This window comes from Cavia porcellus, unplaced genomic scaffold (genome assembly GCF_034190915.1).
Source record: "Cavia porcellus strain 051 isolate PalLab524CR breed Dunkin Hartley unplaced genomic scaffold, mCavPor4.1 scaffold_16, whole genome shotgun sequence".
In the NCBI taxonomy this organism is placed as follows: Eukaryota; Metazoa; Chordata; class Mammalia; order Rodentia; family Caviidae; genus Cavia; species Cavia porcellus.
The window spans coordinates 16,918,898-16,936,491 of record NW_026947499.1 but is presented as its reverse complement, the minus strand read 5'-3'; the positions used below and the strand labels follow the sequence as shown (position 1 = coordinate 16,936,491).

The window sequence follows — 17,594 nt, the reverse complement described above, 5'->3', positions numbered from 1 at the left end:
GCAACCCGATTTTTTTGAGACCGTTTCAAAAGTTACCCGTTTCAGCTTCCTGGAGTGCTGGGATAACAAACAGGCTTGTGTCATTGCACTTGGCTTCCAGCTCCTACTTTGCAACAGGGTTTGCTCAATCACCCACCCAGGCTATCATCAAATTTGAGATCTTCTGCCTTAGCCCCCCTCCCACCCAGTAGTTTGGATTCTAAGCTTGTACCAACACACCTGGCTGAGAAAGACTATGTTAACTTACCAATTGCCAAAACAAATTTAAAAATCCTTGAGGGACTGGAATACAGCTCAGCAGCACAGCACTTGCCTGGCAAAGCTCAAGGTCCTACGTTTGGTTCCCAGTAAAATCCTTGAAACACAGCATGGTGACAAATGCCTAAGTTCGCATTACTTAGGACGCTAAAATAGGAGTATCACTTGAGCCCAGTGATTTCAGGCCAAGACTGGACAACACAGTGAGACCCTGTCTTTTAAAAAATCCTGAACTGTGTATCCCCAAGCGAACAAGATTTATGTTATTGTTAAGTCTAAAATTACCACATACTAATAGCTTCCTATGCCCTATCAAAAGGAATACCTCAAATTGCTAGCAAGAGAATCATTCTGATTGCTTCTCATCCTATTTTGACTATTCTCTTAAAGGTTTCAAGTTTTTTTGTTTTGAAATACTGTAAGTCACACCCGGGACTGACACCTGCCAGACAGGCACTGTGATGCTGAGCTACATCCCCAGCCCCAGGCTTCTAGTTTTATGAGGAGTTAGTTGCCATTTCAGGGTGATTTGTAATTCTCCCTGGTGTGTCTCCCAATTCTGACTAAAGGACAATTTTAATCTTAGAAACAAATAAAGCAAATACTGTATATAGAAATGTATCCCACTGCCTTTGTTTCTCTAAAAGTTTCTGACCCTACCAGCCTCCAAGGTGCTGAGACAAGAGTCTTACAGTGGTGGCAAAGGATTGAAATATTTCAATCTTCCCAATATTCTCCTTTGGAGAAAATCCTCCAGCTACAAGAATTCTGCACCAAATACTGGTAGAAGGGACAGGAGAAAGCAGACACAGTAAGCAGTTCCCACTGAAAATCACTGTACCATTCTGCCACAGTGTCTTTCGTGGCCAACATCTAGCTGTCATAGATCTTAATAATTAGGTCACTGCTGTGTGCTTCTGTCCCTTGTTTCTATCTACTTTAGGCACAAATACTAAGGGGCCTGTTATAAGCAGCAGACACACACATTTACTGCAGAAATAAAACAAATAGTAACATTTTTGGGGGGAACACCAAAGAATGAAGTTTTCAGCTTACGACCAACCAGAGTCTTAAGTTATTTATTTAGGCCATCTCTTGCCACAGGCAAAGAGATGGAAGATCAATATGATGGTCATCATTTGATACAAGTAAGGAAAGTGAGCTTAAGATCCCATACGCTTTTCTGGTCCAAATGCAAAGTAATGGTCCAAATTAGAGCTTTGTTCCCAATGCCTGGTAATAATGGTCCAGGTTCTCTTCATTCATCTTCATAGCCAGTCGGAAGCGGATTCACACGAGGGTTATGGAATAGAGTATGGTTACCATCTCCCCAAGGGAAGGGCTGTGGAGTGAATATGTCAATTAGATAAACCCAGAAAATAATTCAAAAAGAACATTGCTATGAACCAATTAAAACAAGATAGCAAACAATACCCAAAATGGAAGTTAGTCCTTTAATTACTAGAGTATTTCAATCTTCCCAAAATTTAGCACTTATTACTACCTAAATTAGGAGAAAAAGTTCAAATTGTCACTCAAGCCTCTTTCTGACTGTTTCTCAGCCTTCTGGCTAAGATCATGTGTAGTATTATTAGTTTTTCATCTGATATGTCCTTCATCTATGAAATATATATATAGGGAAGCAGTACTAGGGGCTGAACCCAGAGCATTTGCCTTGAGGTACATCCCCAGCCCTTTTTAAAATTTATTTTAAGATGGGCATGGTGGCTCACAACTGTAATCCCAGCACTCAGGAGGCGAAGCAGGAGGATCCCTGTGAGTTTGAGACCAGCCTGGGCTACAAAGTGAGCTCAAGGTGAAGTTGAACCACACAGTGAGACCCTGTCCCAAAAAACCACACACATTATTTTAAATAAATAAAATACATTTTCAGCAGGATGTGATGGCACATGCCTGTAATACCGGTCTTGTGGGAGGCTGAGGCAGGATTGCCACATGTTCTGAACCACATAGTGAGACTTCTCTCAAAAATAAATGTTAACTAATTATATTAAACTTTCAGACGCAGTCTTGCTAAGTCACTACATTTCCCAGGCTGGACTCAAACTTTCCATCTAGCTGCCTCAGCCTGTACCACATCAGGGTAAACAGGTTCTAGTTTCCATTTTAGACTTGAAACAATCTCTGGACTGGGAAACTGCAACCCACCCTTAATTATTTTGCTTGCTACCTCTGAAAAACGTTGCTCCCAGGGTAACAGTTTCCAACCCAAGGGAACTTTTGATCTTCAGAGAACAGGGGTGGATAGATACCCAGACATAGGTGCAGTAATACTGCCATCTAGTGGGTAGAAGCGGGGGAGGGTGCAATGCATAGGACAGCAATGCTCCCCACTCCCATTATCTGGCCCAAAGTGCCAATAGTGCTGAAGTTGACAGTGGCAGTAAAAAGCAATGATGCAAAACTTCAAGAATGGGGGCTGGGGATTTAGCTCAGCAGCATAAGCGCCTGCCTTGCAAGCAGGCAGTCGTGAGTTCGATCTCTGGTACCGATAATAAGGAAAAAGACAAAAAAAAAAAAAAAAACTTCAAGAATCTTGGCATGGTGGCACACACCTTTAATCCTAGCACTTGAGAGGCTGAAGCAGAAGGATCACTGAGTTCAAGGCCAGTCTGGGTGACAGAAACCAGCTCAAGGCCAGTAAACCGATTCTAGTTTCCATCCTAGACTGGATTACATTTAACAAATGAATCTTGGACAAGTTACTATGAGGCCAGCTCTATACAAGGTTAAGTCAGTGGTGGCAAACCTACAGCACACATTCCTGCAGGAGGCTTTTATCATTGAAAGCTCTAAAACGGTTCACTAGCAGTCAGCTAGGTGATGCTATAATAATTAAAAAGAACAGGGGCTGGGGATTTAGCTCAGCGGCATAAGCACCTGCCTTGCAAGCAGGCGGTCATGAGTTCGATCCTTGGTACCGATAAAAATGAAAAAGACAAAAATAATAATAATAATAATTAAAGAACAAGAAAGAGGGCTTTTAAAAATACAGTAAGCAATGAAAAATAAATGATTATAATACACAGGGATTGATGGGAATAGAGGAAACTGTCAGTCTCTTCATTATGCTGCTGGTATCCATTAGATGCCCACATCTTTGAAAGGTGAACCATCTTCAGAACATCTTTAGGGTTTCCTAAGTCATGTGTGGTAGTAGCACATGCCTGTAATTCCAGCACTATAGGAGAAATCCAAGTTTGAACCTAACCTGGGCAATCTACTAAGACTCTGCTTCAAAAAATATTAAAAATGGCTAGTGAAGGGGCTGGGGATTTAGCTCAGCGGCAAAAGCACCTGCCTTGCAAGCAGGCGGTCGTGAGTTCGATCCCCGGTACCGATCTTAAAAAAAAAGGCTAGTGATGCCAAAAGCATGAGGGCCTCAGTTCGATTCCCGGTACCTGCCCCAATTTCCAAGAAAAAAAAAAAAATGGCTAGGGATGTACCACAGTGCAAAGACCAGGCCTGGGTTCAATTCCTACTAAACTGCAAAAAGAAAAGGAAATAAAAGGATTTCGCAAACTTCCAAGTTTTATCCAACAGACAACTGTTTCAGAACTACATCAGAAGGAAGGCAAGATGGGATGAACTGAAGATAAGAAAACTAGAAGCGCACTTATGGTACGACCTTTAAGAAAACTGAAACAGGACCCCAAATCTGCTTCCCTTCTGTTTACTAGGATTATGCGAGAAATAGACGCCTGGCAGCTGCGATGTTGGCGCACCGAGAAGCGGGGTTCAGGGGGGCCAGGAGAGCCGCGGGGGCCGCAAGCGCATACCTTGGTCCTGATGCGGAGGTGGGGGTAGGCGATGAACTCGGGTCTCTCCTCTTCGTGGTGCGACTTCAGGAAAACATTCAGCATGCTCACTGCCACCCCCGGGAGCGCCACGAAAAAGGTGAGAGCCTTCCACATGCGAGCTGCGGAAAGGCCACAACCTCTTAGCTCGCGCAAAGGGCCGCCCGCCCGGGTCGCACTTTCCTTCCCTCGAAGCTTCAAGCCAAGGTCACAGACCCGCCCCGCCTCACCCGCACGGGGCTCGGCCCACCGACCCCCGCCTCTGTACCTGAGCCCTCATGGCCGTGGGCGCCACTCGACATCAGCCGCCCCACCTGCAGGCGGGACCGGCCTAGCAGCCGGGAGACCCGGGACACAGCTAACGCCGCCGCCACCATTTTGGACCCAGACCACCGAGCGCCGGAAGCGGAAGCAGGGAAAAGGCTCTGGGGGTGGGACCACAACTTAAAAGGGAAGTTGTTATTGGACGATGACTTCTCAATCGTATAACTAGACCGAGAAGCCTGCGCACTATCATTCAGGGTGACCTAGTCCTTGTCAAAATCCTCTGAACCACGGACCTAGAGTGAGCATGCGCTCTGCACCTTCCTTTGTGCACCGCCTTCCTCTTGAAAGGCGCCTGCGGGTTCCCTCAGACAGAGTTCCTTACAGTCCCGCCTTGATGACTGTGTGAAGAAGTGATTGTGAGGCATCCTGTTATTTACGTGATCGCTCCCTCTATTGGAATCCGAGGACAGCATATGGAAATTCTAAGCACAAACCACGCTGTCCAAAATGTCATTACTCAGATGCGTTTGGTGGCGAAAGCCTGTAATCCCAGTCTTTGGGAAGCAGAGGCAGGAGGATCACTGCTAGTTCGAGGCCAGCCTCAGCTACATAGTGAGACTATCTCAAAAAAAAATAAAAGAGGGGCTGGGGATTTAGCTTAGCGGCATAAGTACCTGCTTTGCAAGCAGGCGGTCGTGAGTTCGATCCCTGGTACCGATAAAATGAAAAAGACAAAAATAAAAAAATAAAAGAAAGAAAGAAAAGAAAACTTTTCTTGCTATCTACTGATCCTGTATTGTTTTTTTAATGGCATCTTACACTTTTTTTGAGAAAAGGTCTCGCTATGCAGTTCAGGCCTGCCTTGGGTTCACTTTGTAGCTCAGGCTGGTTTTGATCTTGCAAAAATCTTCCTGCCTCAGCCTTCCGAGTGCTGGGACTACAGGCATGTCACCATCATGCTTGGTGACATCTGACACTGTTATTATCATTATTACTGTATTTTGTCTGAATCCCCCCAACAAAAATACAAATTCTTTGTATTTAGAGAATTTGCCACTGTAGCATTGCAACCTAGGAATATTATAGCCTGGAGTCGTGTTTGGCGGGCTTAATACAATTTGCTTAAGATTGTACTAAGTGCTTAATACAATTTGTGGAATGAATGGATGGATGGATGTTAAATGACAAACGGCAAATGGAACCAGAAAGAACTCTGAAGTCAGTGCCAAAAAATAAGATTCTAATCCAGCTCATCATTCTCAATTTTTGGCTAATAGCCATGCTGCTTTTCTCTCCCTTGAAATTCTACAAAAATCAGCACATGTGAAATTATTTCTAAACATCTCTTTCTCTCCTGGGTTTTTCCTTCCTTCTAATTTCTAAAAGCAGTTTTAAAAATAAAAGTTAAAGTGGGCATGATGGCCCCCATGCCTGTATTGCCTGCTATTCCTGACAAGCTGAGTTGAGAGAATCCCAGACTCATGGCCAGCCTGGGAAATTTAGCAAGACCCTGTCTCAAAAAGAAAAAAAAACAAAAAATTAAGGATATAGGCCAGTAGTAGAGCACTTGCCTAGTATGCTCCAGACCTTGGGTGCAGTCACCAGTACTGCAAAACAAAGAATGAATAAATAAAGCACCTGCCTGGCAAACATAAAGTCTTGAGTTCAATTACCGGTACCAACAAAACAAAAGAAATATATGTAGGTATCTGGGCATGGCAGTACATGCCTGTAATCCTAGCATTTGGGAGGATGGGGCAAGAGGATTGCTTCAAGTTTGAGGTCAACCTAAACTACACGGCAAGTTCAAGGCCAACCTGGACTACATAGTGAGAATCTGTCTCAAACAAAACAAAATAAAAACAAAAAAACGTATGGAGGAAAGATGAAAGTGAACTTTTTGATGATTTAGGACTGTAGTGTAAGTTTTCAACTGTTTTCCAAATAAAAACATATTCACACAGGCACACATGGTTTAGTAGATAAAGTTGGAGTGATGCACCTTAAAGTACATTGGGAGACCCCTGAAGACTACATTCAGACCCCCTGAAGAGGCCAGTGCAATGGTGCATGCCAGTAGTTCTACAGTGGATATTAGGGAGTCTGAAGTGGGAGGATCAGTTGAGTCCAGGAATTCAAGACAGGCCTGGGCAATATTGAGATACCTTATCTCAGAAAGAAAAACAAAACTCGAAGAAAGAAAGAAAGAAAACCCCCACAAGGAGGCTGAAACAAAAGCTTTAGAAATTCAAGGTCAGCCTGGGCTATTTATTTATTTATTATGGTTGGGCCGGGGATTTAGCTCAGCAGCTCAAGCACTTGCTGTTAAGGGCAAGGTCATGAGTTTGATCCCTGATACTGGAAGAGAAAGACCCAAAACAAAATATTTATTATTATTTCATTTTGTTTTGTTGAGGCAAAGTCTCCCTCTGCAGTTTAGACTGGCTTGAACTCACTTTGTAGCCCATGCTATCCTGGAACTCACAGTGATCCCTCTGCCTGAACTTTCCAAGGACTGGGATTATGGGCATGTACCCGTAATCTGGCTCAGGTTGGGCAATTTAGCAAGACCATGTCTCAAAATAAAATGGTAAAGGGGTAGGGTATAGCTCAGTTGTAGAGTGACCCTGAGTTCAATCCCCAGTACAGGGGGTAAAAATGAGGGGGTTTTGACCTGGGTGAGAAGACTGCCATGAAAAGACTAAGCCTAGGGGCTGGGGATTTAGCTCAGCGGCATAAGTACCTGCCTTGCAAGCAGGCAGTCATGAGTTCAATTCCCGGTACCGATAAAAATGAAAAAAAAAAAAAAAAAGAAAAGACTAAGCCTGTGTGACCTGGGGTAAGTTAGATGAAATGAATGTTTTAAAGTCTTGCGTGAACACAAAATGGTGATCAAAATTGTGAACACAAAAATTTAGGATTGTATTACCTGAGCTTCACAATCTGACCCAGCAGTCCATCTTTCTCTGGGTAGCCCATAGTGTAGTTAAAATCATCAAGTTGGGTGTAGTGGCACACACCTATGATCCCTACACTCGAGAGGCTGAGGCAGGAGGATTACTGTGAGTTTGAGGCCAGCCTACACTACATAGTGAGTTCAAGGCCAGTCTAAACTATATAGCAAGACTCTGTCTCAAAAAAAACGTCTTGAGCCAGGCATGGTGGCTCACACCTGTAATCCTAGCACTTGGGAGGCTGAGGTGGAAGGATCATAGCAAGTTCGAGACCAGCCAGGGCTACACAGTGAGCTCAAGGCCTGCCTGAACTGCATAGAAGAGACCCTGTCTCAAAAAAAAACAAAAAAAAGTCTTTCCCACCCCCCCCCCAAAAAAAATCATCAAATCGCTAGGCACCATCAAACACACTCAAAGGCACTATATGAGGTCCCACAGTATGACCATAGGAAGAGTCAAAGTGCAGAGATCAAGAAATCCTGGGTTCAAATCTCTACTCCCCTATAAGCTATTCTTTCTCTTCTCTAGAATGGGAATGTAATATGCATGTCTTCATCCATTCAAGAAATATTTATTAAAACCCTGCTCCAAGATAGGCTGAACGGTGTAATCCCAGCTACACAGGAGGCTGGGATATGAGGGTATCGAGTCTGAGGCCAGCCTGAGCAATTTAGTGAGACCAGATCTCAGAACACAAAACTAAAGAGGGCTGAGTGTTAGCTCAGTGGTAGAGCACTTGCCCAGCATGCACAAGACCCTGGGTTCTACTCTGAAACAAACAAATAAATAACCCAGCTTCACCTTGCAAAGTTCTCAACCTCCGTCCGTAATAATGAAGGATTGCTGAATAAATATTAACTAAAGTGCTTACTATGTGCCAGACATGTGCAGTTCACAAGAGTGAGACCTCTTCTCTTTCTCCCTTTCCCCTCCCCCCACCCTACATTCTACTAGAGACAGGATTCAATAAAAAAAAAAAAATCTAATGCCTGGAATATGTTAAAAAGTTAACAAATGTTCATTTTCTTGTAGGGCTTCACCCCACTGTATGGGGTGGTCCTAAGTAAAGATTTTGCCCACCATGTGCTTGACACACAGTATATAACTGGGCATGGTAGCATTATGTTATTGCCAGGTACACTTAGCATTAGCAAACCTTTAGATGACTGACTTTAGAAAGACCAGAAAACCAAAACCATCAATACTAAAATTATGCGGCTGGGTGTGGTAGCACATGTCTGTGAACCCAGCACTGAGGAGGCTGAGGCAGGAGGATCATGAGTTTGAGGGCTGCTTGGGCTACATGGTAAGACTGCGGTTTTTTAGGTGTAATATTTATTGAGCACTATTTTGTGCGCAAATCTATGCTGAAATGATCCTTTCCATAAAGCAAACATCTTTTTTTTTTTTTTTTTTTTTTTTGGTCTTTTTTCCTTTTTATCGGTACCAGGGATCGAACTCACGACTGCCTGCTTGCAAGGCAGGCGCCGCTGAGCTAAATCCCCAGCCCCAAGGCAAACATTCATTCTGGAGTCCTTAAGAGCCATCTCCCCCACTTCTTATCCAATCCACAGGGAATCCTGCCAGCCCTTCCTTTAGCCATATCCAGAATCTGACCACTTCTTACCACCTACTGCCACCAGTTTAGTTAAAAGGGTTCTCATCACAAACCTGGCAATTGTCACTTACCTGCTCTCTCTGCTGTCCAATCCCCCTGCTCTCTGCATGGCAGTCACCAGACCCTCTATATCGGGTCACCTCCCTCCTCTGCTCACAATCCCCCAACAGATTGCAACTCAGAGTAAACAGCAGCACAGCACGGCCAGCCAGGCCCTACCTAACCTGTGCCCAGCCACCACTCTGCCATCATCCCTTCCTGCGTAACTACTGCTGCTGCCACTTCTCTCCAGCTGTGCTGGCCCTTTTACCTTTCCGTACACACAGGAGCCTGGTCTTGCCTCAGGACTTTTGCACATGCTCCTTTCTCTGCCCGGGAAGAGTTCTCCCTGAGATAGCCCCATGCACAGCTCCCTCCTTACACGCAGATCTTTGCTTAGATGTCATTTTGTCAAGGAGAGGCCTTCCCTGCCACCCTAAAGTGAAACAGCTCCTCCCCACCCTGACATTCTATCTGCCACACGGTGCCTCATCCATCCTTGTCACACTTGCCACCATCTGCTGTATTAAATATTTATGGATTTACTATCTGCCTTCCTCCACCACACACTGTGGGGGTGGGGACTGGGTTTTGTTCATGGATGACCCCAGCACCTGGCACATGAGAGCCACTTGCTGAGTGTGGATTGATGCCAGTCAAGATCCCGGGAGGCAGATAACTGTTCCCCAACCCCCTTTTTTTTCAAATGATGAAACAGACTCTAAGAGGCAGAGGAAGTAGTTCAAGATCACACAGCCTTAGGCAAGTGGGGGACCCCAACAATTTGGACCTCCGACCAGTTCTCCTAGCCTCAAAGCCATACAAACTTTGAGTTAGGACAGTGCTGGCAAACCTACGGCAAAGTGCCCCCGCGGGCTGTTAGTTATCACTGAAAACTCTAAAGAGTTCACTGGCGCTGATTTCTGAAGAATGGAACTAACTCCAAGGGGTCCCTCTGTTAAGCTTGTGCTGATGTGATGCTCTAAAGAAAGGTTAGTAAGAAAAACAACATTTCTGACTTTGAGACCTAAAGGGAGAATAGTGATCACTGAAGCCGTGCACAGTGCCACACCAGTGACCTCAGCACCCCCAAGCCTGAGGCAGGAAGAGCACTGTGAGTTCAAGGCACACTGAACTGCCAGCAAGCGCTTGTGTCTCAAACTGGTCGTGGTGGCACTCATCTGGAATCACAGCACTCGGGAGGCCGAGGCAGGAGGCTTGTCACAAGTTCAAGTGAGTGAGACCCTGTCTCGAAAGAAAAAAAAAAAAGACCTTGACTCAATAAATAAGTAAATAAATAAATAGTGAACAAAAGTCAAATAGGGATTTACTAGAGGGTGAGAAAGGTGTGTGTTGAGGAGGAGAATCCCTAAAGGAGGCCTGGTTTGATCAGTGCATGCTGTGTGCTCTTGCAGAAACATCACAAAGCCTTATCAAAATGTATAGTTCGTAGCAACCATGGTGGTGCACACCTGTAATCCCAGCACTCAGGAGGCTGAGGCAGGTGGATCACTGTGAGTTCATGGCCAGCCTGGGCTACAAAGTGCATTCAAGTCCATCCTGAACTGCAGAGCAAGACCTTATCTAAAAAAACCAAAAAAGACCAAAAGAAAAAGAAAAGCACAGTTCATGCAGGTTAATTAAAAATAATTTAAACATTTCTGACTTCAGCAGGTCTGGAAAGCTAAACACTTGAAGTCATCCTTAAGAATGGACAGAACTAGCAAACATGCCCTGCCCACGCCCCCTCTGCCTGTCACCCCTGCCAGGGCACCCAGCCCCCTGTACCAGGAGCCTCCCTAAGGCCTTCGACAGCAGGGCCTAGATTTGACGTCATCCTCTCCAGCAGCTGGTGATGTTTTTGCTCATGCCATGCCGAGGCCACTGCTGCTGTCTCTTCTGCCCCATTTCCTTGCAACAGGGTGAGGGGAGGCAGTGGGGCAGCCGCCAGCGGTGGAGACAGAGTTGGGGTGAGGCTGGGGAGGCTGCCTGCCCAGGGACGGGGCTTGCTGAGGGCAGAGCTTCTCTGGGGCACCTGGCCTGCTCTGCATCTTTAATTCCTGGACCACTAGATATTTGTCAACCAAGAGTAATCTCAGGAGCAGACACAAAGATGTGGTTCAGGGTATTGGTACCACAGTCTGTGTAAACTGTCAGCGCTGCTCAGAATCTTTAATTCACTCTGTTAGGGTCTCAACTGTGTCCTTGTGCTGGGACACACAGTCTAGAGGTAGAGACTGACAAGTAAACAGCCTATCATAACCCCCTCCTCTCTGCAGGGAGTCAGGACAGCATGGGCTTGGACACCAAGTTCAAGACCTGGGTGTGCAACTGGCTGTATCATCATGGGTAAGACAGGCCGCCCTGAGAGCCTGATCTCTTCAGTTTAGTCCATTGCAGGGACTTGGCATAATCTGTATTAGCTAATGTTCATGAAGTACTTACTATGTAATGTGCTTTGCACCTGTATTATTTTAGGCTTTGTGATACTACTCAGGGACAGGAGCCATTCTTATGCACATTTTACAGATGAGATGACTGAGGCCAAAGCCGTTATTTGCCTGGATTTCACCCTTTAAATGACAGAGCCAGGATTTAAATCCAGAAGTCTGGCAGCAAAGATTGCACATTTAACCACTCTGGAAGGCTGCTTTGGTCAGTGACCTTAGAACAGTGCTTGGTACAGTGTGAGCACTCAGAATTGTGGACTGCTTGAACCAGGTATGTGACACAGTCCTGTAATCTCACCCTTTGGGAAGCTAAGGCAAGAGAAATGCTTGCACTCATAAATTGGGTTTTTTGTTTTGGGGTTTTTTTGGTACCAGGAATTGAATTCAAAATCTTGAGCTTGCAGTTGCTTATGCTGCTGAGCTATATATCACCAGCCCAACCCCATAAATTAGAGGCCAGGGTGGGCAAGGTAGAGAGATTCCTATCTCAAAAGAGAAAAAGAAGCAGGCCATGGTGGTACTCACGTGTAATCCCAGCATTCTGGGAGGATGAGGCAGGAGGATCACAAATTCAATCCCAACCTGGACAATTTAGTGAGTTAATGAAACCTTGCCTCAAAATTTAAAAAACAGCCAGAGATGTAGCTCCGCAGTGTAAGCATCTGCCTTGAGAGTGCAAGGTCATGAGTTTGATCCCCAGTACAAAATAAAATAAAATAAAATAAAAAATAACAGAGAATGGACTGGAGATGTTGCTCAGGGCCAAGGCTCCCAACTTAATCCTCAGTACCTAAAAAACAAAAAGTAACTGTTAGAACTGTTATGCTCAAGGGAGGAGGTTCAGGGAATGGGGGGAGGGGTATTTGCTATGGACTTTAGGGAAGGCTTCCTGTAGGAGGTAACATCTAAGCCACACACATCCAGTTAGGCACACGCATGGGCATGCACACGCACAAATCAATATGAATGAGCTGGGAAAAAGCCTGGATTGGAGGGACGATGGGAAGGGTTTTCTCAGCAGACATCACCAGAGAAAGAAGATTTGCACACCAAGTTCAGGACTCAGCACCTTTGGGCTCAGGAGCGAAGGGCACGAAAGTTCAAGGACTGGACCTGGCAGGGCTCTGTGGCCCGGGCTGAGTTAAGTGTTTCACGGTTTTTGTTTTTTTCCTTTTAATTACAGTGCTGGGGATCTAACCCAGGGTCTCAAGGGACTGGGCAAGTGCTCTATTGCTGAGCTACCACCCCCCCCCCCCCCCCCCCGTCCCTGAGTTAGGATCTTCTCCAGAGAGTACTGGGAAGCCCTGATTACGTGGAGATCCGCTTTGCAGAGGGGGCTGCGGGTAAGAATCCATCTCTGGGGGGTGGTGTGGGGGGCAGCGTGCCAGGGCAGGCAGAGCCCGGTGGCTTCTCCTTGGCCCAGCCCTCCTACCAGGAAGTCCTAAGGCAGTCATCCGCGACCTCTCGACCTCTCGGAGGCCTGTTCCTTCATTTGTAAATGGGCTAATAACCGCCCATCCTCCAGGGGTGTCGGGAGCTTGTGCCTCCTAGTGGAGGTGGAGAACCGGCGTTTGGGGGAGGAGTGCGCACTTAAGGTGCTCATTGCTTATTTCACAGCTCACCCCCCACCCCAAATTGTCAGCTTTTGGAGGAGACGCCAGTGATCAGCCATTTCTACAACCCAATAGAACTTGGCGCTCAATCGCTTTTACTTTTACTTTTTTGTGTGTGTGTGTGAGAGACAAGGTCTCCCTATGTGTTCTAGGCTGGCCTTGAACTCACTATGTAGCCCAGACTGGCCTCAAACTCACGGCGATCCTCTGGTCTCAGCCTCCTGAGTGCTGGGATTACAGATGTGCACCACATTGGCCGTTTTCATTTTTCCTTCTCTATCGCTATGTCTGTTCACATACCTGCTGCACCAGAGGCCTCGCAGCCTGGCCTCTGTCTGGAAACGCCGCTCACTCCCCACCTGTATCTGCCATCTCCACCCTGTGGCCTCCCACAGAGGCTCCCCTGCTTACCTCCTGCCTGGGGCCTAACTCACTGTACCTTATACAAGAACTGTTCTGTGAGCCCAGGAGATCCTGTTCCTTCCCAGTTCCTCTGGATCTCCTCAGGTGCGGCGCAGAGCTGGTATAATGAAGTGGTTCAGAGCCTTTTTCCTGTTTTAAAGTTTCTCATGAATTGTTCAGGCTGGCTGGGCAGAACACATGCCTCTGATCCTAGTACTAGAGAGACTGAAGCAAGGGGATCGCTGCAAGTTCAAGGCCAGCCTGGGTTACATAGCAAGACCCTGTGTCAAAAAAGAAAGAGAGGGGCTGGGGATTTAGCTTAGCGGCATAAGCACCTGCCTTGCAAGCAGGCAGTCGTGAGTTCAATCCCTGGTACCAATAAAAAAAAAAAAAAAAAAAAAAAAGAGAGAGAGAGAGAGAGACAGACAGACAGACAGAGAAAAGAAGGAAGGAATTTTAAAAAGTTTAGGCTGGTGTCAAACTTGCAGTCCTCCTGCCTCAGCTTTCCAAGTAGCTGGAATTATGGGCATGTACCACCCCGATCACCTGGATTGAAATCTTGTTTCTGGTTCTTTTGTTAAACATAACAATTCTGTGTTTAGTTTCTTTATCTACAGAATGAAGAAAATAATAGTACCTACTATTAGGGTTACTGGAAGGGGTGGATGTGGAGATTTGTATAACAGGAATTTTTACTATTATTTATTTATTTATTTTGTCTTTTTCTTTTTTATTGGTACCAGGGATCAAATTCAACTATACACTTGCAAGGCAGGTGCTTATGCCGCTGAGCTAAATCTCTAGCCCCTATGTTATTTTTGAATATAACTATTTACTTAAATAATTGATGTAATTCAAAATAGCTTTTTAGGCACTGGGGATTTACCTCAGTGGCATAAGCGCCTGCCTTGCAAGCAGGCAGTTGTGAGTTCCATCCCCGGTACCGATACAAAGGAAAAAGACAAAACAAACAAAATAGCTTTTTATCTTTTTCTGAGATGAGAACTTGCGTCTACGGCCATACCATCCTGAACGCACCGATTTCTCCTCTGATCTCGGAAGCTAAGCAGGGTTGGGCCTGGTTAGTATTGGGATGGGAGATGAGAACTTGCCCAGGCTGATGTTCATTTCCTGGTTCAAACAGTCTTCCTACTTCAGCCTCCCAAGTATCGAGGTTATAGGCAGGAGCTGTTATTAGTCATTCACTGTTATATTCAGTTAAAAACAAAATGGATGTACGGCATGTGAAAAAGTGGTAATTTAGCAAACCCCTGCTTTAGAGGGTATATTGAAATGTATTGGTCTTTCCCATGTTATATCTCCATAAAATTAAATATTTTTTTTGGAGTGGGAATCGAACTTTAACCTCATGCTTGCCAAGCCGGCACTGTGCCACTGAGCTATATCCCTGGTTCTCTCCCTAAAATTGAAGAAAACAAAGCAAGTCAGACATGGTGGCATGTGCCTGTAACTCCAGTACTTGTGATGCTGAGATGGGAGGGTTGCCACAAATTTGAGGCCAGCCTGGGTTACATAGTGAATTCAAGGCCAGTCTGCCCTACATAGCCAGATCCTGAAAAATAAAAAATAAAAAATAAAAAGTGAGGAAAAAAAGGAAGTTAGAAGAATTAAAATGTGTTATGTACATGTACCAGCTCCCTAAGATAAAAGTAATCATGAGGTACTCAAACATGCACTAACATTTTAAAAAACAACAAAATCCTGTGAACCTATAATCCCAGCTATCTGGGAGGCCGAGGCAAGACGATTTTAAATTACAGGCCAGCCTGCATAACTTAGCAAGTCCTTGCCCTTGCCTTTTTTTTTTTCCTTGTCTTTTTGACACAGGATCTCACTATGCAGTTCAGGCTGGCCTTGGGCTCACTTTATAGCCCAGGCTGGTTTTGAATTTGCAAGGATACTTCTGCCTCAGCCTTTCCAGTGTTGAGATTACAGACGTGTGCCACCATGCCCGGCTCTAGCAAACCCTTGTTTTAAAATAAAAACTAAAATAAATAAATAAAATAAAATAAAAACTAAAAAGGACCAGGGATATAGCTCAGCAGTAGTGTACCCAAACAACAGCGAAGCCCTAGGTTCAACCTGCAATAACACAGAAAGAAAGAAAAGACTTAGCAAGCTACAAAATATTATGAAACGTCTGCTTCCACGTTTGTAAAACGCATAGAAAAATACCATGAGGATTTTGCGCAGTTTAGCAGAAATTACATCCGGCCTTTAATATTCTGTTTAAAAACTGTTCTGAATGTACATTTTGCGTTGTAAGAACAAAAGCGTTCACAAAAAAACAGATAAGGAACTTGCTATCCTTATGCAAGAGACCTAGGGACCAGAAGCTGCCTGCGGGCGGGGACCCCTGGCCTGGCCCGGGTAAACGCTTCCAGGTGACCCCGCCCGCGCCTGCAGTACCGCCCGCCCCCGGTGGGTGGCAGGCTCCGCATGTGCGGGCGCCGCCCAAGAGCCTCCGGGGAGTGGCACCTGCGACCTTCGACGTGGCTGCCTGGTCCGGGGATCCTTGACAGAGGAAGGAGGTGGTAGATCGTGAAAGACAGAGGCGGTGGGGGTCTCAGGGCCTCCTCGGCCTCCCCTCTGAGACCTGCACGATCTGGACCCTGGAAGAGGAAGAGAAATCAACTTCCCGGTGGGGTGGCCTGGGGGGTGCAGAGAGGAGCTGCTGAATGACCTCCCCCTGGGCCTGGGAGACAGAGAAGAGAGGGCCTTCCTGAACACCTCTTTTATTTTTGTTTTATTTATTTAGACACGGAGTCTTACTATGTTCCAGGCTGGTCTCCAACTCACAGTCCTGCCTCAGCCTCTCTCTCTGTCTCTGTCTGTCTCTGATTCTTTCTCTCTCATTGGAGATTGAATTCAAGGCCTTGACCGTGCTAGGTGAGAGCTCTACCTCTGCGCTGTGCCTGTAGCCCGCGGTCCCTTCCTGGCAGCCCCTTTGATCTTGGGGGTGATGTCACCGAAGAAGGCTGCTGTGACGTGGAAGGAGTGCGCCCCTAGCCTTGGCTATGCCTGACCCCAGTCCCTTCCCCAAGCCACCCACCGTGCGTGTCAAGTTGCGCACGTGGGTGCTGTCTCATTTCTCTGTATTGATTACTAACACTAACAGCACCTCTTTAACCTGTCTTCACTCTGACATGGCACTTGACACGTTATCTCATTTAATCTTTCCACCATCCCCATAGTGTGAAAACTGTTACCATCTTCGTTTACACTCGAGGAAACCCAGATTTGAAGAAGCAAAAATTCACGCAAGCTTCATGGAGCTGGAATTCAAATTCCCACGTGTGTGGTGGCAGGCACACTCTTATAATCCCAACACTCAGGGGGCAGAGACAAGAGGGCTGCCATGAGTTCAAAGCCAGCCTAGGCTACATAGTGAGTTCAAGGCCAGCCTGAACCGTGTAACAAGATCCTGTCTTTAAAAAAAATTAACATTCCCGAAGTCTATGCTTTCCACCAATACTGCTTTCTTTTTAAAGCTCAAACAGTGGGGGGTGGGGGGACAGGTAAAGAGAAAGAAATAGTGTTCCCATCACAGTTCCTGACTACCCCCGTCCCTTTCTGGGGGTCACCACACTATGGAGGCTTCTGATGCATTTAGAGATGAGCACCTGTGTTTACTGTTCCTCGCACATTCGTCATAATCTTTGCTTGTTTTCAGCTTTTGAGATAGGGCCTTGGTACGTATTCTATTACCTTTGACTTCATCATTGATTTTTATTTTCTTTTTTGTCTTTTTGAGACAGCATCTCACTATGCAGTTCAGGTTGGCCTTCAACTCACTTTGTAGCCCACGCTGACCTCACATTCACAGAAATTCCCCTGCCTCAGCTCACAAGTGTTGGGATTACAGGCATGTGCCATTACACACCTGGCTTGATTTTCTGAAATATAAGAAGACGTATGTTTTCTTCTTCCAGAAATGCAGGTATTTGCTCTTGCAGATCCCTGGGGTCGGCATTCAGGGGCTCTCCAGACACCCCTATCCACCCGATCACATTGGGCTGCAAGCTCTGTGTCACGTCTGGGTCTCCCCAGATTTTTGACTCCAGCTGCTCCTTCTGTTGAAATCTCTTCACCTCTTGAGGGTCCCCAGTCAGAATTTCTGTCTGTCTCTGGCACATTTTCTGCTACAATGTGTA

At 45.8% G+C, this 17,594-nt stretch overlaps 1 protein-coding gene and 1 pseudogene across 1 annotated transcript; one reads left to right on the top strand and one right to left on the bottom strand.

The window, feature by feature from the left end:
- Positions 1-1,321: 1,321 nt before the first annotated feature.
- LOC100714805 (cytochrome c oxidase subunit 6A1, mitochondrial) lies at positions 1,322-4,512 on the bottom strand. The gene is made up of 3 exons (XM_003478414.5): positions 4,345-4,512; positions 4,059-4,198; positions 1,322-1,600 (listed from the first exon to the last, which is right to left on the bottom strand). The coding sequence occupies exons 1-3, from the start codon at positions 4,451-4,453 to the stop codon at positions 1,517-1,519; spliced, it is 333 nt and encodes a 110-aa protein (XP_003478462.1). The 5' UTR covers positions 4,454-4,512; the 3' UTR covers positions 1,322-1,516.
- Positions 1,809-1,986, top strand: LOC111754048 (U2 spliceosomal RNA; annotated as a pseudogene).
- Positions 4,513-17,594: the final 13,082 nt, after the last annotated feature.